Source organism: Terrapene carolina, unplaced genomic scaffold, assembly GCF_002925995.2.
Source record: "Terrapene carolina triunguis isolate 2854851 unplaced genomic scaffold, T_m_triunguis-2.0 Scaffold714, whole genome shotgun sequence".
Taxonomy (NCBI): domain Eukaryota; kingdom Metazoa; phylum Chordata; order Testudines; family Emydidae; genus Terrapene; species Terrapene triunguis.
The window spans coordinates 12,175,251-12,201,931 of NW_020665065.1; the positions used below are offsets into that span (position 1 = coordinate 12,175,251).

Sequence of the window (26,681 nt, forward strand, 5' to 3'; positions counted from 1 at the left end):
ATATATATATATATATATATATATATATACACACACACATACACACAGAGTATAAGTTTTAAACAAACATTTTAATACTGTACACAGTATAGATGATTGTGAAGCTTGGTTGAGGTAGTGAAGTTAGAGGGTGGAATATTTCCCAGGGAATGCCTTACTGCTAAATGATGAACTAGCACTCGGCTGAGCCCTCAAGGGTTAACACGTTGTTGTTAATGTAGCCTCACACTCTACAAGGCAGCACGAATGGAGGGAGGGGAGACCTAGACACACACCCTGTGTGTGTGGGGGGGGGAGAGAGATGCACATTGCCCCTTTAAGTACGCTGACACCACATTCTAAGTACATTGCCTTTAAAAAGATCAGGAAGCTGAGACGCAGCTGCAGCCAGCTCTCTCGGTCCTGAGGCCTGTTGTGTCTCCCCCCTGCTCTATATGGAGAAGAGGTAAGTGGGGAGCAGGGGGGAGGGGGACACCCTGACATTAGTCCCCCTCTTCCCCCCCTCCCCTGCACAGTAAGCAGGAGGCTCCGGGGAGCAGCTCCAAGGCAAAGGGCAGGAGCAGCACATGGCAGTGGGGGAGGGACAGCTGAAATGCCGGCCATTGGTAGCCTGCTGCTGCACAGGGAACTTAGGGGAGCTGATAGGGGGGCTGCCGGTCCACCCTGCTTCCAAGCCCCCACCAGCTAGCTGCAATGGGCTGCTCTTCCTGCAAGCAGTGGACAAAGCAGGCAGCTGCCAAACAACATTATAAGGGAGCATTGCACAACTTTAAACCAGCATGTTCCCTAATTGATCAGCAACGTAACAACGTTAACCGGGACGGCTTTACGTGAGGAGTTACTGTATGTGTTAGGGTCTCCTGAGGTGCCTGTGACGTTGGGGATGGTCTGTGCATGTCTCAGGTTTAATACAGACTGACAAGACCTGGACGCTGTTGACAGAGCTACTCCCATGGGACTGATGGATTCAGCTGCAGCTTGCTCCTACTGCTAATATGCTCACATGGGAGTGTCTCTTTCCTAGCTCTTCTCAATTTGCCCAGGCAGTCGTATGGAGAGATCATTGCCTCATCTTGGCTATAAGATGGGAGTGGATGCATTTGAGAAGAGCATCGCAGGGAGCGAGTCTGAGCATCCAGAGTGACTTTGCCTTGACCCTCCGTCCCCACTCGTGGGATTTCACAGCCTGTACAGGAGCTGTCATGCATAATTGCTGCACTACCAGTGTTCTGTCAGACTGCAGCTGTCCCAGTGGGGTGATCTGTTGGCATTTGCAAGTAATTGATCTCTGATGCCAGGTCTCTCCTCTTCTCTCTCTTTCACAGGTGGGTCTATTTGTCGATTTCTTTGTGCGACTCTTTTCCCAACTTAAATTCCATGTGGTGCAAACCTGTATCCTTTATGTGGTGCCTGCCTTATTGTTGGACTCAGGTGGCCTCTTTCTCTTTAAAACCATGGCCTTGTCTTGAAAGGGTTGGTTCCACTAGAGAACTCTCCTGGGCGGAGGGGTTTATTAACCACTAAACGTCCTACTGGGGGTTCTGCTTCAGTAGTTGGGAAAGTCCCCCTGGCAGAGGTGACAGAGCGTGAGTAGCACGGTATCCTGTGTATGGGTGCTCTCCGGCCCAGTCTTCCTACCACTGAAGCCATTGGCAAAACTCCATTAACCAGGATCTGGGCTTTGAATCATTGGGACCAAGAGCTGGATTCTGGAAGAGGAACTGTAAAAAAAATCCTTGCTGTGGAGTGTCTCTGCAGCAGCATCTCTGCAGCAGCACCTTCAGAATGATTTGATACTAAATCATCAGCATTGTCTGTTAGACCCACCCTGTGGCTTTCTAACCCCCATGCTTCCCTGGCTCCTTCTCAGAGGAGCTGCCTTATACTTCATGCACAGAAAGTGTCATCAGCATTTCTCCTTGTCCTTCTCTGTTGCTGGACCCTGTGAATTGTGCAGTGAAAGGGGAAGGCATAAGGTGTTTGCGGTGAAGATGGAAGTCAAGCCCACTTTGTGGTTGCTGGGTGTAGTACCCAAGGAGTGGGCTGCCACCCCCTGGGAAACATCGATCCAGGAAAGAACATCATGGACCTGTCAGATGCTCTTCCTGGTTTCTGGCATCTTGAGTTTAGTCCAGCTTGGTCACGGGGGCTGCGATGGGAGCCTGATTTCTGAAGGCTGGTGGCTGGACTAGGAGATTCAGCCTTGAGTCCTGTTAATGGGCCCTACAGAGTGTGCTGGCTGAGGTATGCGTTCCTGTTGCCTTGACTCCCTCCCTGCAGCGGTGGAGGAGTGCAGCGAGAAGGGCTGCCTTGCCGTGTCCCTGCTGGAGTTGCTGGGGTTTAACCTGACCTTCATCTTCCTTGCCAGTCTTCTTGTCCTGATCGAGGTGAGACTGCTTTGAATACACCCTTTCCTCTCCTCTCTGTCCTCGCTATCAAACAGGTAATGCACACAGTCTGTTGCCCTCTTGCAGCACCTTCTCACCCAAGATTTCAGAGCATTTTACACAGACTACTGAATTCAGCCTCTCGGTGCGCTCTTTCCCATAGTCCCTTGCTGCATTCATTGGTGGGGGCTCATCAGCCTGCTGACACACTGTGGTATTTAACGTGTCCTCCCTGCAGCCCGTGGCAGCCGGCTCTGGAATTCCGGAGATTAAGTGTTACCTGAACGGAGTGAAGGTGCCAGGGATAGTCCGTCTCCGGACGCTGGTGTGCAAAGCTGTGGGGGTACTCTTCAGCGTAGCCGGAGGTAAGAGGGAGCCGACAGATGCATCATGGACTAAGCGTATGATGGTGGGGAACAGAGTTTGACTGAAAATCTCCAGGTGGGCGGGTCAATAGTGGCTCTGCACTTTTATAGCCAGTGATGGGAAGGAGAACAAAGACACTGGTGTGAGTGCCGGGAGCACACTGCCTAGAGCATGTCCCCCACTATGCCTTGGGAGAGTGCAGACACCTGGGGATAACAGCCCTCTTTGATGGATGTATTTAGTGCGGTCCCAGTGCCAAGCCTCAGGTGCATGGCTGAAGTCCTCACTGTGCAGAAGCATGTGTCGGCACAAACACGTATGTGCCCCACTGGGACATGCCTGCCCGACACTGCCTGGAATATTGACAGCCTGGAGTCATGCTGCCCCTGAATTTCCCCAGGGAGCAGGCAGTGCTCCTACTTTGGGAGTCTGCACTCAGCCTCTATGCTGGGCAGAGGGTTGGAAACTAGTTCTGCACAGGCACAGGGGTGACTGGTTTCTGTGCCCCATGGCAAAGAAGTGATGCCCCTCTCTCCTAGTACTGCAGAACAGGACGGAGCGTGCTGGGTTTAGCTGCAAATGTCTGACTTCTGCAGTGAGAACGCTTTCTGTTTTTCAGGTCTCTTTGTAGGGAAGGAGGGCCCCATGATACACAGTGGCGCTATTGTGGGGGCTGGCTTGCCTCAGGTTAGTGCTGGAAATGCTCTGAGACTCTTTGTGACTTGGGCTGTGCCTGGGATGGGTTAGGCACCAAGGACGTTGTGGGGAGGGATAGCTCAGTGGTTTGAGCATTGGCCTGCTAAACCCAGGGTCCTGAGATCAATCTTGAGGGGGCCATTTAGGGATCTGGGGCAAAAATCTGTCTGGGGATTGGTCCTGCTTTGAGCAGGGGGTTGGACTAGATACCTCCTGAGGTCCCTTCCAACCCTGATATTCTGTGACATTGCTCTGAAGTTTATCCCATCTCAGTGCCTTGGTTAAGATCAGGTGTAGTGTCTGTTAGATGTGTTCTCCTAGAAGCTAAAGTAATGACAGAGGGATGACATGGCTGAGTTGGCCTCGTTCTGCTCCCTCTCCACTGTGCGTTTCTAGGTCACACGTCTGGGCCATCTTAAATCTGTGAGAGCGCCATAACCTCCTCCCTCAACCACCTGGTAAGGGCTGTTACAGGCTCAGGAGAAACCCAGCACTGAGCAGGGATAAAGATGAGATCCCCTTTTGGGGAGGTGGCCCCTCCTAGGCATCAATAACGCTAACAGCAGCACACAGTGTAGCTGTTCGCACTGTGCCAGAACAGCTGACAAATTGAGCCTTTCTCCTGAGCGTAGACGCTGCCTCCTGGCTCAGCCTCACAGCCTCTGGTGTGCCGGTGCTGGCTGCAGGACCCTGTGCTGGAGTGTCTGGAGAGCCTCTCTGCTCATGCTGAGAGACGAAAAGGAAACTGACTCTAATTCACAATGGGATGTAGTGCCTGTTTAGGCCATGGTGTTGCAGGAAGGGAAGGGAGCATTTGACGTTCCTCTCCCTCGTGCTGAGAGGAGAGAGAACCCTGGAGACTGGTCAGCAGAAGCAGGTAGTAGGTACTTTGCAGGAACCCTCCAGGGACAAAGCTCCCAGCTCCAGCACGCACTGAGTTCTGTAAATAGGATCTGCTAGTAGAGCAACCGATACCTTAGAAGCACATTTCCTGGTCTGCTTTCCCTCCGCCGTGGATATGTAGGCAGAAGAGCTCGGTGTTTCCCAGGTGTTGGCTGCTCCCAGAGGAGTGTTGGGGGAGGGAAGGGCTGCTTTGGTTCATCATTGTGTCAGTTTTGACTCTGTCCTTCTGTTTTTTCAGTTCCAGAGCATCTCCTTTAGGAAGATCCAGTTTAACTTTCCCTATTTCCGAAGTGACAGGTACTGTACCCAAGGGGAGGGCTGAGTAGGGTGGGGTGGGGGTGCTGGATTGGGTGGGTCAGTCAGCCAGAGCCTGTCAGCCCAACGGAGAGAAGGTACATAGTTATATATCCAGGTGAGACTCCTTCCTGAGGCACCTGGTCTCCCCCACAATCCTCTTGGTGCGCAGCCCCCTCCAAAAGGTGTTGGGGACACAAGATTTGCCATAATGTATCAGACCCCAGGTCCCTTCAATCCCATATCATATGTCTGGCTATGGCCAGTATTTACTACGTTAGGGAGAGATGATAAACCCACTGCCCACTGGGCACAGCTGGCTGCAGGAGTAAGACTCCTTCCTGCCCCCATCAAGCAGTTAGTTTAGTCCCAGGCTTGATTCCCCTTTTCCAAGTTCCTTCCAGAGTCTCCCTTGATATAAACTCTCATTGTTTCCCTCTTTGCTTAGGGACAAAAGGGACTTTGTATCTGCAGGGGCCGCCGCAGGGGTTGCTGCAGCTTTTGGGGCCCCAATCGGGGGCACCCTGTTCAGCTTGGAAGAGGGTTCCTCCTTCTGGAACCAGGGGCTCACGTGGAAAGTGGTGAGAACTTTGGCTCTTCGGGTTCCCCTTCCCTGTGAGAGGGGACTTGAGCTGGAAGCCAGCGAGCTTGGCTGTGAAGAACCCAAGATTCTTGAATCTCTCAAGCTGAGCTCTCCTGGCACAATGTGAACTGCTTGCAGTGTTGATGCCAGAGAATTAGAGCTGGGGGTTAGTGGCGGTTCCCAGGAACGTGCTCGGGAAGGAATTGTTCCGCATTTTTGGGGCAGCTCTGAGAAATGGCTTTGCTCCTGTTCCTTCCGGGCAGTGGGCGCACAGTAGGCAGAGGTTAGATCCCTGTGTCCCCATGGGCTGTGAGAAACAGACTTTGCCTTGCTCTAGGGTTGGAGAAATTCTCTGACTCAGATTGCTGCATTGGGCTGGAGTTGGCAGAGTTCTCAGACCGCATCAGAACAGCAATCTTTGGTGACGTGACTTGGCCCTTTTTTGCCAAACACTTTGTGCGTCTGGGAAGCAGTGGCAGACTCCCCTCTCCAGCGTGGATTAAAGGAGCGGAGGGCTTCCCCAAGAGTGTAATCTAATCCAGAGCCAATTTAAGCCTCAAGTCATAAATGACACGCACCAACAAGCTGTGTACGTAATCGATTCTAGCTGCTGCTGCTCAGTGCCCACGACCAGAATGAGGGGCTTGTTGCTGGAATTACTGGGCTAAATTCTATGGAGCTGTGTTATGCAAGAGGTCAGAGTAGGGGATCAAGTGGTCTCTTGCCTTGTTCTCTGAACGCAGTAAAAAGATAAGATTTTGGAAGTGCCAGTAGGTTGCAAGCTCCCTTCCCCAGACGTGATCTGTGTGGAGAGACTGGCCTGGTCGCCATTGACCTGGGTGTGTTTCTTCCTGCCTCTCTCCTCCAGCTCTTTTGTTCCATGGCTGCCACCTTCACCCTGAACTTCTTCCGCTCCGGGATTCAGTTCGGAAGTTGGGGATCTTTCCAGCTACCCGGGCTGCTAAACTTCGGGGAGTTCAAGGTGCGTTGTGCTTGCTTTACTGCCTCTCCAGTCGCCCCCGGTGGTCACTGCTGGCTTGCTTTGTGAAACGAATCCACGCTGTGAGTTGAAATCCGGCCGAGGGGAGCGCCGGCTGGAACGGCCTAGCTGCTCCCTGGAGAAAGGGGAAAGCGGCTGCTCTGCTTTGACAAAGGCAATGAATCTGGTCTGTGGTCGGTGCTGGTAAATGTTTCCTGCCTGAGGTAGAAGTGGCTGAGGGGTTCGGTGCCTGCTTCGGTACGTCTCCATCTGCTCATTCCTGCATTTCTCCCCCTCTCTTCCCTCCCCTGTCCTCCCTCCCCAGTGTTCTGACTCTGATAAAAAATGCCACCTCTGGACGGCCATGGACTTGGGGTTCTTCATTATGATGGGGATTGTAGGAGGCCTTCTTGGAGCCACCTTCAACTGCCTGAATAAGAGGCTGGCGAAATACCGCATGCGGAACGTGCATCCAAAGCCGAAGCTGGTCAGGTATCGGTGCTCCTTTCCAACTGCCTTGGTGTAATCTCTGTGGGTGTCTGTCTGTCTGTCCTCACTGTCTGTGTCCACAGTGCCTCAAAGAGTAAGAGCCATGGAGACTAAAGCACTGAAAAGTGGGGACTAGGTGAAAGGCTGCAAATCCATCCCAGTGAAATAACAAAACCTAGCAAACCGTATAGCATCTGCACAGAGAACGCTAAGCCAACCTCAGCTACTACAATCCCACTACATCCCTGTAATGACCCTTGTGGTATAAAGGCGCCAGGATACCTTTATGATGAGTATGAAGGGGATTCTTTGAGGCTGCTGTACACAGATTCTATGGATCTCTTCAGTTCCTAGACTAACAATACAGCTTGTGCTGCCTGCGTGTCACCACTGGGGGTCTCCCTAGGTCTTGTCTTGGACTACGTAGTCATGGTAGGAACAGCTGATTATGGGACAGTGCGTTTTACTTAATCGGTTCATTTGATCAGAACATCTGAAGTCAAACTGTGTCCAATCCATTGATGCAGGAAATTAGTGCATAATTCAAGCTCTGGTTACAGGAAATTACCATTTAGCTAACAAGGAAGAGACACATTTTGAATGATCCAGAAAAGCCCATGGAAGGCAGCTAAAAGCTTGTCTGTCAGACATTGCTATGGACGCTAGCCTCACCATGTGCTGTTCAGGCCAAGAGCCCTACCCTGGGGGGCATGTGGATAAGGAGCAGCAGTGGCTGAAATTGGAGGAAAGGCTCTAGCAACATCTCTCAGATCCTAGTGTGGGCCTCTTGGATTAATGTGATGGCAGAGAGGGTCCGTACAGGGCAAGCCCAGTGCTGAGTTAAATGACACGGTGTCCAAATACTCTCACCAGCCAAAGAGCTTTCAAAGCCTGTCATCCCATGTCAGAGGAGGGGCCTCCTGGCCTACACTGGCTTCTTTACTCCTGATTGGATGGATCCCTCTGCCCAGCCTGCATGGCCGGTCGGAACGAACATGATCACTAGACAGACTGTCTTGCAGAACCTAAAGTGACCTGCTGTCTGCTTAGTGGAGCCACAAATTGCTGGTTACTGTAGCTTTTTCAGAGCAATGTTGGACGCAGGGCTGTGTGCAAAGACCAAGGGCTTGATTAGTCTGAGCATGGTTGTCCCTGCATGGTTTCTGCTTTGTGCTTGCAGAGTCTTGGAGAGCCTGCTGGTGTGTCTAACAACCACCGTTGTAGTGTTCGTAGCTTCCATGATTCTAGGAGAATGCCGGCAGATGTCTTCCACCAATCCTAGTGGCAACAGCACTCTGAGCCTTCAGGTAACACTCGTCCTACAGAGGGGCACAGTCCCCACCGCCCCAGGAAACACGCATCTGTACAGTGTGTCCATGTAACGCAACCTCACCTACATTAATATACACCCTTCATAGACTCCCCCACAGAGCTTCACTAACAGACTCCATCACCTATAGGTATAGGCCTGCATGCACTGATGAAAGCCAGATGCGTGAGAGAATATTGCCCCCTGGGGCAAAGTGGAGGCAGTTGTGTATCTGGGCTCATTTCAAGTCCTGTATCCTCTGTCTGGATGTGATTTCCCTCAAAGGCAATGCTGAAAGGGGTGTGTGTGTGTGTACACTCCGGTCCTGGTGGCAGCTCCCAGTGGGGCGTGACTGGATTATATATTAACATAATGTCTGATTTGCTGTTGGTTAGGGCTCTTCATCAGAGGACGTGAATTCAAGCATCAAGACTTTCTTCTGCCCCAATGAAACCTACAATGACATGGCAACGCTCTTCTTCAACCCCCAGGAGTCAGCCATCCTGCAGCTCTTCCACCAGGATGGTGAGTGTCCAGGAGATGCGGTGCTCAGGTTCCCCGCCAGCATCATCAGAGTCTTGTCTAAGCCTTACCTGTGGTTCCATGGGAATCGGAGAACTAAAAGCCTCTTCAGATTCCTGCGGTTTTCAGGGCCTGCTGAGAAACAAGGCTAGGGCTCCAGCTGCAGTGAATAGGGCCTGCGGTCTTAGCTTCTCCCTTGCTCTGGTTCGTCATCCTCACTAGTGCTCATGGGGACTCTGAGACTAAGGAGTTGCTCTGAGGTGGAGAGGAGAGTCTGCTCCGATCCCAGGGGAGGACGTTGTGAGATCCCAGCTTGACCTAGGAGGCCTGTGCCCCTGGGTCATAACTCTTCTTGTGTTGCAGGTACTTTCAGCCCAGTCACGCTCTCCCTGTTCTTCCTTCTCTATTTCTTACTCTCCTGCTGGACGTATGGGAGCTCTGTGCCCAGTGGTCTCTTTGTACCGTCACTGCTTTGTGGGGCTGCCTTCGGACGCCTGGTCGCCAACCTCCTCAAAAGGTGCATTGTTTGCGTGTGCTGTAGAACGCTGCTGACGCTGTCTAGACTCTTGACTGGCTTGGTCCTGATGCCAGGGCTGTGTGTGCTTCCTCCATAGCTACATTGGGCTGGACCACATCTACTCGGGGACCTTTGCACTGATTGGTGCGGCGGCGTTCCTGGGAGGCGTGGTCCGCATGACGATTAGCCTCACCGTCATCCTGATAGAATCCACCAATGAGATCACGTACGGGCTTCCGATAATGATCACCCTGATGGTGAGCACCATGTCTACGCCCCCTCTTGGTTCCTGGCCAGACTTTGGCTTTTCTCTGCTTGGCTGAGGGAGGCTCCCATGCATGTCCATCCTATCCACCGCCTCTCAGGTTTGAGGACCAGGAGTCCTGTGCTTGGAAAGCGGTTGAACTACTACTTTTCTGTCTTTCTAGGTAGCCAAATGGACAGGAGACTTCTTTAACAAGGGCATCTACGACATCCATGTGACCCTGCGAGGGGTGCCGCTGCTGGAGTGGGAGACGGAGGTGGAAATGGACAAGTAAGGATATTGCTCTCGACTGTACCTGTGTTTGAGAACTGATGGTGGTTCTCTGGCCTGGTGGTAAATGCTCTTCAGGATGGGACACCTCCTCTTTTCTCCCTATGGGACTTCATGGAAGCATTGGAGAAGTATCTTGAGATTGTGCATAAAGCCCGCAGTGGGGTGGGAAGCCTGGGGCTTTTCTTGAGAAAGGTGGATGGCGGAGTGATCAGAGTAAAGGCATTCCTGAGTGCTATCCCTTTCTCTGCCACTGTGGACTGGGAAAGTCACCTAACCTCTCTGAACCTCCCTTTTCCCATCTTTAAAGTGGGCTAATATCTCACCAGGGTGGGTTGGTTGGTTAATTGAAATGCATCGCTAATTAATAAGACTGGGACTAGATTAATAAGGCTGGGACTTTTCTGCTTGGAAAAGAGACGACTAAGGGAGGATATGATAGAGGTCTATACAATCATGACTGGTGTGGAGAAAGTAAATAAGGAAGTGTTATTTACTCCTTCACATAATACACGAACTAGGGGTCACCAAATGAAATTAATAGGCAGCAGGTTTGAAACAAACACAAAAGTATTTTTTCACAAAACGCACAGTCAGTCTGTGGAACTCCTTTGCCAGAGGATGTTCTGAAGGCCAAGACTATAACAGGGTTCAAAAAAGAACTAGATAAGTTCATGGAGGATAGGTCCATCAATAGCTGTTTGCCAGGATGGGCAGGGATGGTGTCCCTAGCCTCTGTTTGCCAGAAGCTGGGAATGGGCGACAAGGAATGAATCACTTGATGATTACCTGTTCTGTTCATTCCATGTGGGGCACCTGGCATTGGCCACTGTCAGAGGACAGGAAACTGGGCTAGATGGACCTCTGGTCTGCCCCAATATGGCCGCTCTTATGTCCAGCTAAAGAACCTATTGCTCTTTTAGTGAATGGAGGTAGCAGGGCAGGCTCTGCCAGATACTGTTATAAAATCACTGACCCCTGGGTGTTTCCCCATGTACTCGGACACTTTTGCTTCCTGTAGAACCGCAAAGCCTAGAGGTTGCGACAGAACACAGCAACGAAGGGCTTGGTGAAAACGTTGAGGCAGTACGCAGTTGTTGTTTCATATGAAGTGTCTCTTCATTGGTTTTGTTTTCCTTTTCTGGTGGTGGTGGTGGTGAAGGAGAAGAAACCCTTGCATTGTCCGTCTAAGTTAGAGGGTAAACTCTTTGGGACAGGAGCCTTTGTCATCTTGTCTAATGCATCGCGCACTCCTGTGATGCTATGTAGATAGTGCTGCTGCCTCGGTAACCTTACAGCTGTTCTCTGCAAACAGGGTTTGTAGGAATTGCAAAGGCAGCACTAACGTGAAATGGGTTCCATGGGGTTCTCTCTGGTGCTGGTTCTGCACCATGCTTGTTTGCAGCTAGTGTGTTGGCACCTACAGCTGTGCATTTCTGCATTACCTCAGGCTGAGAGCCAGCGATATCATGGAGCCCAACCTGACGTACGTGTATCCCCACACCCGGATCCAGTCGCTGGTCAGTATCCTGCGCACGACGGTCCATCACGCCTTCCCTGTGGTGACGGAGAACCGGGGGAACGAGAAGGAGTTCATGAAGGGGAACCAGCTGATCAGCAACAACATTAGATTCAAGGTGAGGAGGGAGGTGGCCGCCCAGTACCCTCGGGGATAAGGGGCTTTTCTCTGATCATGGAGGGAGGCAGCTTCCTGGGTCATCTTGGCTGTCGATGGTGCACAAGTCCTGCTTGCCTCAGTGTGCAGCTTGTCCTCGACTTTGTTCCGCAGCCGAATATGTTTTGGTGTCGGGAAGAGTTTCCCAATTTTCTAAGTATGTGGCAGGAGGGATGGAGTGAAGCTGTCGTGCTCCGTGAGGAATTCTCTCCCAAGGGCAGTGGTGGAAACTCGTTCCTTCGGGACACTTACCACTGGGCAGGGTGGGGTGGGCGGGAGTGGAATGCTTGTGAATGTGCCGCGTGGAGCACTCCTGAGCTAGCAAGAGGCTGGGCAGCAGCCGGCCTGTTCCAGCTCTAGATTCTCTCATTTTTAAGAGCGTGAATCCTGCAGTCCTGGCAATACCTGCAAATACAATTCCTGGGAGAGCTTCGGAGCAGCTAGCCCTTTGCTGGCGACTTCGTTCAGATCAGAGCGGGTTAATTCTTGCACTCCGTGCCTAGAGCACTCAGATGTTCTGCACTTTACCTGATTCCTGACCCCCTGTTTTGCACGAGACCGGTGTCCCTTGTCTAAAGGTTCTGCTCACCCCCCCAGAAATCCAGCATCCTCACCAGAGCTGGAGAGCAGCGCAAGCGGAGCCAGTCCATGAAATCTTACCCCTCGAGCGAGCTGCGCAACATGTGTGATGAGCACGTAGCGCCAGAGGAGCCGCCCGAGAAGGAGGATTTGCTGCAGCAGATGCTAGAGAGACGGTGAGACCCCGGGGGGTGGCGATGGTTTGAAACACAGTGGGGTTTACCTATGGTGCTTATGTGGTCCCCGTTACCATAGTAACTGAGCGCCTCACATCTTCTCCTCACAGTGCACTGTGAGGCCGGGCCAGGCCGTTAGCCCCATTGTACAGATGGGGTGCTGAAGGAGACTAAGTGACTTTCCCAAGGCAAGGACTTGTCACTGCAGCAGAGCAGGGACTTGAACCCAGCTCTCCCAAGTTGTAGGGCTGGGGCCTTAGCCACTGAACCGTTCTTCCTCTCTCTTTACTGTGCTCCAGCCCGGTCATCTCCACACCTTACGACGTCTCCGTTCCTCCTCTAGACTTCCCTACTGGCTCCTGCAGGTGTACCTGGGAGTCTCCTAACAGCTGCCCCTCTTCCGTAAGGGGACGTGGTGATTGTGAAACCAGCCAGCTGTATCTGCAGCACGGGCGGTGGCAGGGCAAAGTTCCCCCCTTGTGTGCCTCGCCCTGCCTGGGTGATCCCTGCTGAGCTAGCAGCCAGTGTCCTCCTGCACTGGTCTGGTTTCACAATGCGGACAGCAGCCTGCTGGGAGCTGGGCGGAGACCCCCATCTGAGTTTCACACATGTGTGTGGTTTAATGGTCAGAGCAGGGACTCCGTCCAGGTTGGGAAGGCTGGTTTCTGGTCTGCTTCTGCCACTGAGTTGCTGTGTTGGGGCAAGTCACTTAACCCTCTGCCTCAGGTTCCTGATCTGTACGAGAGATGGGCAAGTGTTTTTCCCCATTGTGAAGTGCTTTGAAATGCTTGCGTGAAAGGCACTCCGTGTGGGCCAAGCACTTCACAGCGTCAGACAGTAACCTATTTTGGTGGTTCTGTTCCTCTGCCATTGTTACTTTTAAGTACTTCCAAGCAGTACCCATTGTAACAAGTGGTGTGAAATCTGTCACAGATACACTCCCTACCCCAACCTGTACCCAGACCAGTCCCCCAGTGAAGAGTGGACCATGGAGGAACGCTTCCGACCTCTGACCTTCCACGGCTTGATCTTGCGCTCGCAGCTGGTTACCCTGCTCGTCCGAGGAGTCTGTTACTCTGAGAGTCAGTCGGTGGGTCTTGCAGATTCTGGGGCAGATGAGGATTCTCTTGTGGGAAGGGAGGAATTGGGAAGACGGCATCCCCGGGGGCTGCCATGCAGTATTTTAAACTCCATTGTCCCCTTAGAAGCTGCAACGGGTAGAACAGTGAATCCTCCCTTAGTGAGAACTACGCCTGTTACGTAACTGTGCAAGCACAGGGAAAAGGCACAGCTACCAAACAGTAGCAGCTTCTCTGTGAAAATGCCCAGTGCACTGCGTAGAGGTGACATCCCCTCGTGGGAGTGGAGAAGGGGAGGGGTGAGGTCTGACTGCCCATAGTGCACCCATCAGCATGGGGTCATTGTCCCCCGTGTCTCTGCCTCTCAGTGGCTTGCTGGACAGATGTATCTCCGTGCGTGTAGCAAGCGAAATGATCCAGCCTGTTTGGTGCCCAAGTCCCGCAAAGTATCTCCATGGATTGGAGAGAAAATCAGTCCTTTCCTCTCCTCTGCCAAAAGTGTGACTCCTTGTATTGGTTAAGTGTCCTGCTCCGTTGTGAATGATCTCCAAGAATCCCTCTCCAGACACGTGTGTAACTCCCTGAGCCTGTCGGGGGACCTGGAGGGTTGCTGAGAGCTCCAGTCTCGCCTGTGCTCTCGCATGGCTTCAGCCGCTTTAGGAATACCCTTTCGGAAGGGTGATGCTTCTCCTCAGCGAGGCTCTTTCATTGTCGAATTGCAGAGCACCAGCCAGCCTCGACTGTCGTACGCCGAGATGGCTGAGGATTACCCCCGTTACCCTGATATTCATGACCTGGACCTCACGCTGCTGACCCCACGCATGATAGTGGTAAGAGATGCCAATGGGAACCTGCTGCCCTGTCATGGTGCCCTTTCTCCCTGATGCACGTTCTCAGGAATGCTCCAAAGACCTCTAAAAATGCTTCCCCGGCCTGGGATTACGGAGACACTTCATACCTAATCTTACTCCCAAATTCCAATTCTGGGCTCCCCGGGCTGCTGCTTTAGGTTGAGCCCAGGTTCAAATCCACTCTGGGTGACAGTGACCAAAAATCCTGCACCTCTGACATCTTGGGCTGAAATACTTTTCTGACCACTTCCTAGCTGCCTGGATTTAACAAATCAATTGAATGTTAGTGGGAGAACAGTTCCTGTTCTCAATAGACTTGACTCTTGGTTTAAGTGAATATGGATCTCACTTGTACCTGTTCAAAATCTCCCTGCTGTTGGATTGGGCCAGCAGGCCCAGGCAAGAGGCCCAAGACTCATGGAGTCTACAGGGCTAAAGCCCCCTCTCATCCCTTCCCTTCCAGGAGAATGGAAATTCACTTTGAAACTACCTGGTAGAAATGACCTCGGTGTTTTCTTCTTGACTCTCCCCAGGACGTCACCCCTTACATGAACCCATCTCCCTTCACGGTCTCCCCTAACACTCATGCCTCGCAAGTCTTCAACCTCTTTAGGACAATGGGGCTCAGGCACTTACCAGTGGTGAATGCGGTGGGAGAGGTGAGTCCATACTGCGGCCGTGTCCTGGCTGAGGGGGGCGTTATGGGGCCTGCCCCATGCTACATTTCAGTCCCAGATTGATGTTGAAGAAACCTGTTCTGACAGCGAGCAGAATGTGACTTTCAGAGGTTGGAGAAACCTCTCTCCACTATATGGTGCTAAGTTTCACCCAATTGTGTCTTAACTGACACCTGCTCACTTGAAAAAACTTTAACTGAGGCTGGTAATAAAGTTGAAACCTTCACGTGTCCCAAGTCTGGATCCAGCCTAGGTTGGCTGTGACTGGAAGCTGATGCTGTCTGATGCCTGTTCAGGGGTCTTAGTCCACTTCCCAGTGGGCAAGGGTCCACTTGACAAAAACCACCTCCAGTGGCACTAATTGCCCTCTGTTTTGGCAGCATCTGCAGCCAAAGAAGACTGAAAGCCCCTGGGAGCGATCTCTCCAGGTTGGGGCACATCCTTCTATTAGACAGGAATTTACATTGTATTTGTAAGAGCTGAGACAGTCAACTATAGAACCAATCCAATTATCCAGACTTGTGGCATTTGCAGTGCCCAAAAGTGCCCATCAGGTGTCCTCAGCTTCCCGTGAACATAGTAAAGAGTCAGCATCCCGGATAAGAAAATCTGCAAAGCATATCAGGACTAACTGCAGGACATGTGCGGGAGGGGGTCTTGCTCGTGTATTGGGTGAGCTGTTGCACTGGTGGGTCTCTTGACAGAGTTTATCGTGACATGAAGCCAAGTTGCCCCAGAGATTGTACGTGCCATCCTCTTATCTAACACCTAGAATTAGCTCCAGTGTATTTCAGGGACATAACTGATGTGGTAGGCAAGGATGAGGCTGCAGAAGCTTTCTCCGAGTGTCAGGATTTCTGATGTTTGCCCCACTGAGCCTGCTAGTGGAAAGCGAACATTGCAAGCAAGAGCTATTGAGCGGTCACACATTTTCTATTGTGGCCCTACAGAGTATACAGAAGGATCCTAGCACTGATCTTTAAATGCATCCCCATTCTGCTGAACACCTTCTGGTGTTTCTGCCACTGACCGCACTTCACAAGGTTTAAATCTTCCCCCAGCCGCTTGTGAGGCAGAGCAGCGCTGTAGGTGAGGGCAGGAGACCAGGAAGCACCCAGCACTTTACCTTGTTTAGCCTTCGTCCTCTGGCTCTCCTGGGTTGCCTAGAATTTATTGCTGCTACCGACAGTCTCCCCATGTGACGTCCCACAGTGGGGTTCATGGGCGTCTCTCTAGTACACCCACACGAGGGTGGTGCTGGCCAGAGGAGCCAGCGGATGGACTCTGAGGCTAAAAAGGCAATTAGCTAAAATGTCTTGATACAGAAGTGCCTAATGCTGCTGGCTCATGAGGAGAGTCCAATACATCTCTGGGCCTGAGTCGGCCCTTGTATTGGCCCTTACAGTAAAAGTTAAGCTGGGTAGAAGTGGGGAGAGATCCTGGCTTTAGCTGCCTTTGTAGCTGTAGTCTGATGGTTGCATTTCCTATTCTGAGCATGGAGCTGTTCCTGGGGGTGAGGACGGAGGGTGTTGAGGACCCGGTCATGTACAGCTGGGCTGTGACCAGACAGGCAGCTTCAGTAGAGTGGGTGTCCAAAACCATATGGCACTGAGGAGTTTCTTTCCTAAATGATGCTCTGAGGTGTAACTAGCACCATCTAGAAACGGCTGAAAATAGATCAAGCAGCTTATGCATGATCTTAAAGTGGGGGTGACTAGAAACCTGGCTACTTGGACCCCTACGGAAGGTGAATTGAAAGAAACTGATCTAGAGACGGTTTCACTCTTTTCTGCAGAGACTGGACAGCAGTAACACATTGGCCAAAAGCGTTCCTTTTAGCTGCCTCACTGTAAGCATCCTCTCTTTCCCAACGTGCTGAGCACCTGCTGCTCCCAGTGATGCACTCAGCACTGCCGGTATTCTGGCCACAGAGGCGTCCAACTCGACGCACCTGACTTTGAAAAAGTTGGCATCATTATATAGCTCACGAAGCAATACCACCCCATATGGGCAGTATTACACCAGTTTCAGATGGAGAAAGTCTGAGGTTGGTGACTTGTCTGTGGTCTCGACTGTATGCAGATTTTGTACCAATGTAACTATTTTGGTTAGTGGTATGATTTTCCTGCAGATATATAGCTATATTAGAACAACGCCTAGGGTATAAAAGTGCCTTATACCAGCACAGCTTATTTCCCTTCCCATATGGTTATAAAGTACCTTCATGCTGATATTACTACATCCATGCTAAGGTTGTGCTACCATTATACCTGTCTAGTTACATTGGCGTAACTTTTGTGTGTAGACAAGCCCTAAGAAAGAGAATCCTGTCAGAGCAGGAATTAGAGCTTGAACCGGCTCCCAGCCCTGAGTCTAGACCAAGCCTCTCGGAGAATTGCCCGAGACTTCTCACCTGGTTTTTCAGGTCAGCCAGAAGAAACACTACTGCTTCCTCTCCTCCACCAAGCCCTTGTCACCTAACGTGAGTCGGTGAGACTGATTTGTATGGTTTCCTCTCTCCCCTCACCAGATTGTTGGAATAATAACTCGACACAACCTGACTCATGAATTTCTGCAGGCAAGACTGAGACAGCACTACCAGACCATCTGACCCTGCTGTCGGTATGGCTCCCTCCTTCCTCCAAGCCTGCACGTGCCCTCGCTTTCTGCTTGGATGCCCCATGTCCAAGGACACGATGGTTGGCTTCTCTCTCACGCAGTCTGGGGACCAGAGAACATGTCGCTGGCAGAGAGCAGAAGAGTTATCTAAGTCCTGAGCTGCCGGCCGGCCCCAGAGAGGTGCTTCGTTTGACTGCTCTTGGCCAGAACGCTCTCTTCTCTCCTGCCGTCTCCTTTCATCAGAAGTTGCCCTGAGACTGCTCTTCCTATAGAAATGCCTGCAGTTTGGAGGGTAACAATCTACACCATGTCCCATGTGGAGGAGTGCAGCGAATTTCCCCTCCCCTCTCTTGTTGATTTCTTCTCCCTCCCCAGTTCTGCTGCAGTAGTTGCCTTACTCGCACGAGGAGGGGTCATTGTCAAAGCTGAGATCACCCACTGCAATTTGCTAATGTCCTCCAACACTAAATTGCTGGTTATTCTCAGTGGCATTAAAACTACACCTCCTTGGGGGGGTGGGGAATTTTCTGCCATCAGGAACTCTTAATTTTTCACTCTGGCTTCATGTTTTTCAGTTCAGTTCTTAAAGCCCCTAATTTCTTAATGTCCTTCAGGCGCTGGAATCCCTGCTATGGATTTGTCTGACAGCAACTGGCTGCTGAGAGCATCTGGGCAAGTCAAGAATCCCAAAACAACTTGGTTCTAATTACTGGTCTGGATTAGAAACCCTTAATGCACCCCCAAAACAACTCGGAAGAGAGAAATCCCGTCAACCTCCTTCGCTGTTGCCAATGATTCCCCTTAGAAGAGAAGCCTTTTATAAGGCACTCTTGTCCCTTCCCTCTTTGGAGCATTATGTAGTGCCCTGCTGCAGAGATCCATTGATAAGAGCCTGGTTTCACTCAGGGGTTCTGGATTCCAGGGGCATCTTTACAGTTAGGGCTGTGGAGATGGAGGAAATCTCTTTTCTCAGCCCGGCAAGCCCCGAGCTCAACATGGGGCAGAGCATGAGCGTTAGTCCTCCAGCTCAGATTCAGCAGCAGTGTTGGCTTATCTCGGTTTCACGGAAGGAGAAGGTGCGATTCATGCTGCGGCCAGGCAGAAGGGGCTCTGGGAGGTTGTGACTGCCTGCCAGCCAGCCAGCGCTCTGCAGAGCGGTTAATGGAAGGGCTGCCGGCAGCTCTGCAAGCACTTGGGCTGTTTGTTGCAACCGCAGAATCACCTGCAGGGTAAAGTCGGCACTTAGGAGCCAGTCGCAGCCAGTCTGGTGCTCTGGCAGGTACCATCCTGGCAGCACCTGTGTCGTTCCAGCAGGCTCCTGCCCTTGTGGGTTTTGCATTCAGATAACTGGGGGAAGCCAGCCTCATGCCTTCAGGGGCTACAGAACTGATTGGCTTGATAAAGCACAGAGCATTCTTGCTGCCTCCGAGACTGGCCCAGCTAACCTGGGGAATGCATCCCAGGAAAGCTTCCCCACAGCCCTCTGACCAGCCCTTTGGTTAACCTGTTCCACGCCATACTGGGCTTTAGCTAGCTGCGGAAGGAGCTACTGTTTTAGGAGTAAAACTGAGCCATCTTGAGGACTCTTCCTTCCAAGCGTAGAGGGATTGCAAAACCTGTTTGCACGTGTCAGTGGCAGAGTCTGTGATCTGCCAGCTGAGTTTGTCTGGGGAAGCTGTATGTTCCTGTGCTGGGCCGCGCTCGTGAGGGCTGTGGCATGCACAGCCATCTCTAACTTCTCTAAGGTAAGAGGTAGTGTGCACAGAGCAGAAGTGCCCTTCATTAAGCAAGTCTCTTTTAGGAATTGGTGAAGCTTTCCCCTGCAGCCCAGGTGGTGGGTGGCTGAGTAGGTACAGGGAGATCCAGTCTCTGGGGGTATTTACACCAGAGCCAAATCATAGGAGCTGGTTGCAGTTTGTGTTGTAGATAGGAGATAACTGTTGTATCTGCATTACAGCCTGGACGAAAGAAGTTCCCCTGACTCAATTCTGACGTGTATAGTGGAGGATGGGCCCCTAGCGGGCAGGGCAGGGCTCACCTACATATTGGTTGATTCACTTTGGAGATTTTCTTTAGTCACTTCCAATGAAATCCAGCAAACCCTTCCCTGGGTCTTGTCTTTTCCTTTCTATCTCCCCTCTTCCAAGACTGGCGGCAGACTTCCTGTGAAGCCCTGTTCCTCCCTGAGTCTGGAGCAGAGGCCTTGGCCCTCCTTGCGTATCCTGCTGAGTGGAGAGGGAGGAGCCTTGCTACATGTCATACAAAACTTCCCTTCTTCAGCAAGTGACTTTCACCCTCCTGGGTCTATCTGGTTATAGCAGGTACCATCCGAGTTCTGCATTCCAGCCCGGGTGGCGTCCTGTGTGACCAGGGTGCAGGGAACATGTTCCTCACACCTTCCCCGCCTCTTCCCCCCCCCCCCACCCCCCCGCCCCCCGGCCGCCCCCCTGGCCCCCAGGCCCTTTGGAATGGTGGAGAAGAACCTTCCAGGGTAGCCCAAATGGTGTGTGTTGATCCTTCAGCTCCCCAGAGCGAAGTAAAGGCATCTTCCCAGGGCCAGCACCTATCTTGTACCCCTTCCCCTTGGGCTCCACAGCTGTGCTGGGAGTGGCACCCTCGTACTTCTTCAGGCCCATCTGAAATATGACTCAGTCCCAGCTGCCCATTCAGTTCTTCAGGGAGATCTTTAGTTAATGGAGTCTAAATGACTGTCAAGAGGGTTGACTTTGGCTTGTGCTTTTGACTTAGGGGGTGCCTTGCTCTACCTAAGTTGACTAAGGGTCTTCAGCCTGTTTCACCCATATCTAGAGCGGGCTTGTCAATAACTCACTTTTCCTGTGCTTTGGGGCAGGAGGAGTACTGGTTTCCATGGCTTGAAAGAGACTGAACTGGTCCAAGAAACTCCAGGACATATCCCCTCCCCCATTCTCCCCCAAGGTGAACTGGAAGTTTGAAATACGTGTGTGTTGCACTAGGTTCTGGCACCTAGACAGTCCCACAGTGCAGTAAAGCAATCCCACTTCATTAGGGTTACCTTAGCGATCGGGCATTTAAGGCACAAACCACAAGATGCGGCAGCCATGTGCACCCTCTATCTCTTCATAAGCCCAGTGAGATCCGGTCCCTCTCCCTCTACTCAGTTGCTGTGTGAGAGTTCACTTACCTCCCTGCCCCCCCCCCCCCAAAATAGGGCTTGTTAACGTTGTCAGTCGCCTTTGCCAGTCATGTCCTGTTTATTCAGTACATGAGTCGTGGCAGTATATTTTGCCACACCATGTCTTGGCCTCACTAATGAGGTTATGGAGCTAGGAATCCCAGGCAAGCTGAGCTGAAACATCTTGCTCAGGTATTTCTGGGACACCAGCTCTGCCTTCCCTTACGAAGGGTGCGGACTCCACCCCGTGCTCGGCCGCACCTGCTCTGCCTAAGCATCCGTCTTACTAAAAACCTATCGCTCGAGGTAACCAGTTCCTTTCGCTGGTGCAGCCAGGAGAACGTAACTGGCCACTATGGCACTCTGCTAGCCGCTTTAAAGAAATTCACAAATGGACTCGCCAGCTGTGCTCAACAATATTGCATAGAGCCCATCGCAGGGAAAGTTCCTCTTTCAGAAATGAAGGGGTGCCTGGATGCTCTTCTCTGAGTGGGGTTCTGAGATGCAGTCCAGCCAGCGGCTCTCGCATGTGCCACTTACGAAGGGTGCAAAGGATCCCGGATCCTCTCCTCAGTTGAGACTGCTCAAACTTAGCTGACCACTGAACTCCCTTCTCGCAAACCTTAACTGCTTCTGGTCTGGCACTGATTGCTAAACAGCTGACAAAGAAACTCTACGGGTGCCTGTTGTTCTTATCAGAGTAACACTAAGGGGGAGAGTCCATATAGTGGATCAGTGTTGATGGCAGAAGCTTGGGATAGTAGAGGGTGCTGTCTCCTGCTTCCTGTGCAGTGTTAACGCAGGGTAGCAAGTCTTAACTCCTCTGTACTATGAGCCATGCCAGGGGCAGCCACTTATCATTTGTTTTGCACTGTTTTGTTACGAGATGATGTAAGCTGATTCCACGGTGTATATAAACTGTATTTTTGTTAAATTTGTATGAATATATTTTTTATTTGAACTTTGGCACTTGGGATGTCGTCCTGTAACCATAACGTCTGAGAGTAAAATGTCGTCGTGTGTCCTTCTGCACCTGCTGGGCTCTGTGATCTTCTTCCTCCCCGTTGGATGGTTTGTTTAAACTTTATTTATTCCTCCCAATAATAAAAATGGTCCAACAGCCATAGATCCAAGAACCTATGTTTTCAAGGGAGGAAGCCATGAATGCTGTTTACTATAAGCTTTTTGGCCAGGGCCCTTGGCTGTTTGTATTGGAAGGCACACTACAACTTGGTCTCGCCCTACTGTTTCAGATAACTGGTCAGTCTAGGTCCATCTCCTCTGACAGGGGCTAGTTCCAGCTGCTTATGAGAAAGGAGGACGCCTCCCCCTAGGCAACCTTTTCCTTCTCACCCTGCTGCCCCTCTTCCCCAGAGATCAGGATTTGGTTTGGGTAATTCTGGAGGTTCTAACTACCCATCCCACTGTCTGATCCTTTTTGGAATCCTTGCCAAGTTCATGCCCAATATATTAATTTCAGCAGGACGATACCTCCAATTCCATACTCGGTGACTTCATGGGAGAGCTTTGTCGTTGACTTCAGTGGCAACAGGATTGGTCCTACATGGTTTATAGATGGTCCCTCCTGCAGTGGAGAGGATATTCTGCTCTCTTAGCTGGCCTCCCTCCCCCACCCCAGTAAGCTTATAAAAGGATCTAAGTATCCAGCTGTTTCCTTCGCGAAGGCAGGTTTGGGTATTGCTGGCGCCCTAACGTCATCCTTAGTGCTTGTAGGGGGGCTGGGGCTGGCTTGACTGTATCTCAAGTAGCTGTGCTACCATCTCTGTCCAATAGAAAACACAAGCTGAAACAAAACTCAGCCCTCGTCCCAGTAGTAGTTGCCATAAGGCAGAGCTGCTTAAGGTGTGTCCTAAAATGTCATTTGTGGAGCTGGCAGCGGCAAGTACAGCCCCCCTCCCCCTCCTTTGCATGTGAGCTGTAGCATGACGATGGTAGTAACGGCCTCTTAGTTCTCCGCATCCTATGCAACACTCTTGCTGTGCGTTGATTTATTTTAACCTTCGACTGTATGCAGATGCTGCCCTCTGCCTCCTGCTGAGTCACCAACCTACACTCTCCTGGGTGGGCGGGATGGAAATTGGCACCAAGCATCATCTTTTGGCAGGGAGCCACTGCAGTGGTTGGGCCCAAGGGACTGACAGGGACACACCTGCCCCCCTCCCCCCCCAAAACATCCCCAGCAGGCGTGAAATAGATGCCAGACACTTGGCTACAGCATTGTCAGCTTAGGGACTGTGCCGAGGTGTCAGGATTGTATGTAGGTGGGGGGGTTATTTTTTCATAGGACAGAAGCAGCAAGTGTCTTGCTTGGAGAAGAAAGGCGTAAGCTGGTTATAGATAACTGTGTTTGGTTTTATACTCTGCACAGTTGAGTTAATACAGCAGCTATAATACCGTTATTCTTAAACCAGCCCCTGCCTGTACTCAGACTTAAATGGGGTTTATAGGCTTATTAATCCGAGCGCTTGTTAGGAGACCCACAATACCTTTCAATTGCTCATATTTAGCGGGTACATTAGTGCAGGCCGGTGAGATTTTGTTGTGGTCCTCTTAACTGAATATGAGCTACATTTTTACACACACAGACAGGTCATGCAGGGTATGGAAAAATTAACAGTAGCCTTTTATTGCACTCATTTATTTGATGAAAGAAACAGACCTGCACTTTCTGTCCAAGGTGCTGAAATCTGGGCTGGAATTCTTTTCAGTGACAACGGACTAAAATTATCCTTTAACCCTTACACTTCAGGGAGAAAGCCAACATCCTGTACATTGTTTGACTCATAGTGCCGGGGGGCAGAGGGGGGAAATTGTTTGTAAATGGGTGAAGCCAGATGGCAGCTGAGTTTCGCCTACTGTCCCTGCTGCAACATAAGTTACCAGCGAGGAGCTAAGAAGATGCAGTTGACTTTGGAAGAGCTTCGATGTCCAGGGATCTGAGGAAGAAGATTAGGATTGCCCCCATCTCCAGGTATAGCTTCAAAACTGAAGGAGAGAGAAAAAGACAAGTAAATGTAGGGGTGGTACATTTCTTTATTCTTTGAGGGGTTATTTGTACTAGCGGAGCATAACCTACTGGTGAGCGTGTTACAGATAGGGAACTTGAGCTCAAGTACATCAGCTTCTGCTTTTAGCTCTGAAGTTCCCTGGTTCAATCACCAGTGTGTTGCTCAAACAGTGGTCATCATAATAGCACCTAAAGTTACGGAGAGCGGGATCCCGGTGCGCTAGGTACTACACACACACCCACCCACACCCACACCCACCCCCACCCCCACCCAAGAGACTACACTCAAGGCAGCTAGAGAGTGGGAGAATTATTATTCCTATTTAACAGAGCGGGAGTTGGGCTACAAAGAGATGAAGTCACTTGTCACACAGGAAGTCTGTGGCAGAGCCAGGATTTGACCCTAGATCTCCTGAGTCCCACCATTCAACAATCCTTGCTCTTAAAAACCAGCTGAATCCGAAGGAATGCAAGGCAGGGTTTTAAAGGGTGGATAAAGACAGGAGCAACTTAAGCAGCCGCTGGTGCATCAGCAGCCCCTTCCCATTGAGAAGCCCGGCAGCATCCCTTTTTTCTCTTATTTTTTTCCCTCCGGGTCCCTTTCCCCCATCCTCCAGCTGGGCTGCTGCAGTGCTAAATGTTTGGGCCCCTCTGTCCTGAACTCATCACAAACGAGGATGGAAGCTGGTTCCTTTTTAGTAGCTCATTTAAGCTTTGAGAGGAGCCTTCCCATGGTTTGTGACTAGCTGGGATTGTAAAGTGGTGGGAAGGTAACACATCGTACTGTGTGCTGCACGTGATCCTGAACAATGCCAGAGCGGGGCTACTTGAGCAGAATACCTAGAGCTCGGCTAAGACAGGAGTAAGATGTGGTGGTGAAGGCATAAATGTTTAAATCCTTGAATCACACAAAGAGCAATGAGGCACTGGAATTGTTCAGTGTGGTTCACCGGGGGCTAACCTTTCATCATTACAAAGTGTTATCGGGTGAGACCAGGACCTTGAAGAGGCGAGTTAGCTACTGTGATGACTGTGCAGTCAGTGTAGACAAGGACAATTGTGTTCAGTGCCGTGCTGGGACGCGGGTGTAACCAGGACTAGCTAACATGATGCTGTACAGGATTTGCCCTGGTCTATGCTGACTGCAAAGTTGTCCGCGTCGTGCTGGTTGATCCTTTGAGGCTGGGATCTAACCTAGTAAATTTTGCATCAAGGACGTGCCCCATGAACGATGTGCTGAAATGAAGAAAAGGCGGCATTTGAGTCTGAATAGTGAGGGAAACTTACTGGCCCCGATACCTTTTAAATAGGAGACGAGTCTCCCGTAGGAAGAAGAGGTAGAAACTCCCTCAGGTTGGATTGTAAAAACTCGACCGAGCAGAATGCTCGATGTTGAAGGGGGACAATGCTGTACTGACCCCCAAGAGATGGACTTTGATTTCTATGGTCCTTACGGTGGAAGATTCCATTGCTCTGGAATCAAATGCATCCTTCTTGAAAGGATTCTATCTAGGGTGGTTCTTGTGGCTGGTGTCTGAGTGCACCATTCCACCGGGGTTATGTGTTCTCACTGCAGCACTTTATGTTAAATTAGGGAACTGACTGCTAGGGACTCAGCCAGAAAAGGACGCAGTCTTCATTATCGTTTCTAAAAATGGAAATTTCCTAAAAGTTCAGAAAAGACATGTAAGAGAGAGGCTCACTGTAGCTAGAGCCCCCAACCCATTTTAAGTCCCACTGTTTTTAAAATTATCCACCTGGACGCTGCACCACAAGAACAAGAGAGTTGGCATAGGAGACCCCTCAAAATCCATCTTCCATCTTTTAACCTGAACTAGACAGTCCACCTTGACTTCCTGGGAACTCTGCCCAGAGCGTAACATTGCTTCATCCTTACTCTATTGCCCCAGCTGTGCTTGAGTCATCTAGCCCTTCCCTCTCCCTCTTACCCGGTAGCTGTTGCATCCAAGTCCGCTCTGGGCTCCTATTCTATCTATCCGTTGGCCAAAGCAATCCGAGAACCTTCTCGTGCTGCGTGGCGAGTTCAGCAGTGCTCGTAGCTTGCTCCTCAGGGCAGACGGAGGTTTCTCGGGCAGCTCCCAGCTGTTGCGCCCATAGGCCAGGCCTTCTCTTTGGGGTCTAACGTAGTCGCTGTTCCTTGAAGCAAGGGGGCGTGAGGCATCTCCTGGGACTTCCTCATCCTGTTCGTTCATGTCTTGGGACAGACCTGCCTCTGCTTCTTCTGATGGGAGCTTGTCCTCCAGGCGGTCCAGCAGGGTCTGAAATGCAGACAGGCAGCGGGGGAAGATAGCGTTTAACCCTAGAATCGCCCAAGGGGACGGAGTGAATGGCAAAGCAGTGCACACCTTCCCCGCTCCCCCAGCCCTTGGTTGCAGTGCGTTCTGACAGCGATGCCTGCTGCCCTACCTTGAAGTCAGCCAGTTCAGCAGCGGAGGCCGAGCTGTACACGGGATGAGCTTTGGCTCCTCCTTGGGGCTTCATGGTGAGGAGCAGCAGCAGCAGCGGGAAGCGCAGGGCAGCAGCCGTCAACGAGCCCATGCTGTAGTCCACGTTCTCCTCTCGCCTCCGGTGGTTTGCCCCCTCTCGCTTATGGGCTGCGATCTTGACCCCTCCCTTCTTATACGAGCAGAGTCAGAAGGAGTCACGCCCAAGGAATGAAGCCCGCCGCATTCTGTCACTTGCCCGCGATAAAGGATCTTGAGACCGGAGCTGGCAGAAGATTCCCTTTTAAAGTTATCCAGCCCCTTGGGGCGGCGAAGGCTCGTCGGCTCCAGCGGGAATGACAGTGCGAGGACCGCATTCCTGTTGATTTGTCTCAAGAGGTTTCACACTTCAAAGGTGTGAGAGAAGCACCAAAAAACAGCCCCCTTTATCTCTCAGCAGTGCCTCCGGATTCTTGTTCCTTAACGATGGAAACAATGAGGCAAGTGTTGGACAACTGGCCAGCAAGCCTCGAATGGGCATCGTGGTGGGGGATGCAGGAGAATTGGCTGCAGAGCTGCCATTAAAGCCAGTGACCTAGACACATGGGGCCAGGTCCTCAGCTGGTGTAAATCAACACAGCTCTTTGGGGCCGGATCTCTATAGATTGGCTGAGCTCCATTAATTCCTGCACCAGCTGAGAATCTGTCCCTTCTGTCCCATTCCTTGCAGACCCAGAACCGTTTAACACTCCTGTCAGCGTGATGACAGGGCTTCCAGCTCGTGCTTCCGGAGGCCTGGGATTTCATTCAAGAATGGTG

The 26,681-nt window shown here is 51.4% G+C and overlaps 2 protein-coding genes across 2 annotated transcripts in view; one reads left to right on the forward strand and one right to left on the reverse strand.

The window, feature by feature from the left end:
* CLCN6 (chloride voltage-gated channel 6) overlaps window positions 1–19,660 on the forward strand; it is a 23,160-nt gene extending 3,500 nt beyond the window's left edge. Inside the window, exons 5-23 of the mRNA XM_024210565.3 lie at window positions 1,326–1,392; window positions 2,281–2,387; window positions 2,626–2,752; window positions 3,373–3,440; window positions 4,591–4,649; window positions 5,095–5,227; window positions 6,098–6,211; window positions 6,534–6,700; window positions 7,878–8,004; window positions 8,402–8,531; window positions 8,892–9,045; window positions 9,143–9,302; window positions 9,474–9,580; window positions 11,031–11,217; window positions 11,853–12,010; window positions 12,944–13,100; window positions 13,812–13,919; window positions 14,474–14,599; window positions 17,148–19,660. Of these exons, the coding sequence (XP_024066333.1) occupies window positions 1,326–1,392; window positions 2,281–2,387; window positions 2,626–2,752; window positions 3,373–3,440; window positions 4,591–4,649; window positions 5,095–5,227; window positions 6,098–6,211; window positions 6,534–6,700; window positions 7,878–8,004; window positions 8,402–8,531; window positions 8,892–9,045; window positions 9,143–9,302; window positions 9,474–9,580; window positions 11,031–11,217; window positions 11,853–12,010; window positions 12,944–13,100; window positions 13,812–13,919; window positions 14,474–14,599; window positions 17,148–17,228 (2,337 nt within the window). The 3' untranslated portion in view covers window positions 17,229–19,660. The remainder of the gene's footprint in view (window positions 1–1,325; window positions 1,393–2,280; window positions 2,388–2,625; window positions 2,753–3,372; window positions 3,441–4,590; window positions 4,650–5,094; window positions 5,228–6,097; window positions 6,212–6,533; window positions 6,701–7,877; window positions 8,005–8,401; window positions 8,532–8,891; window positions 9,046–9,142; window positions 9,303–9,473; window positions 9,581–11,030; window positions 11,218–11,852; window positions 12,011–12,943; window positions 13,101–13,811; window positions 13,920–14,473; window positions 14,600–17,147) is intronic.
* Window positions 19,661–25,023: 5,363 nt separating this feature from the next.
* Window positions 25,024–25,977, reverse strand: LOC112114083 (natriuretic peptides A-like). The gene is made up of 3 exons (XM_024210633.1): window positions 25,846–25,977; window positions 25,368–25,697; window positions 25,024–25,083 (listed from the first exon to the last, which is right to left on the reverse strand). The coding sequence occupies exons 1-3, from the start codon at window positions 25,975–25,977 to the stop codon at window positions 25,024–25,026; spliced, it is 522 nt and encodes a 173-aa protein (XP_024066401.1).
* Window positions 25,978–26,681: the final 704 nt, after the last annotated feature.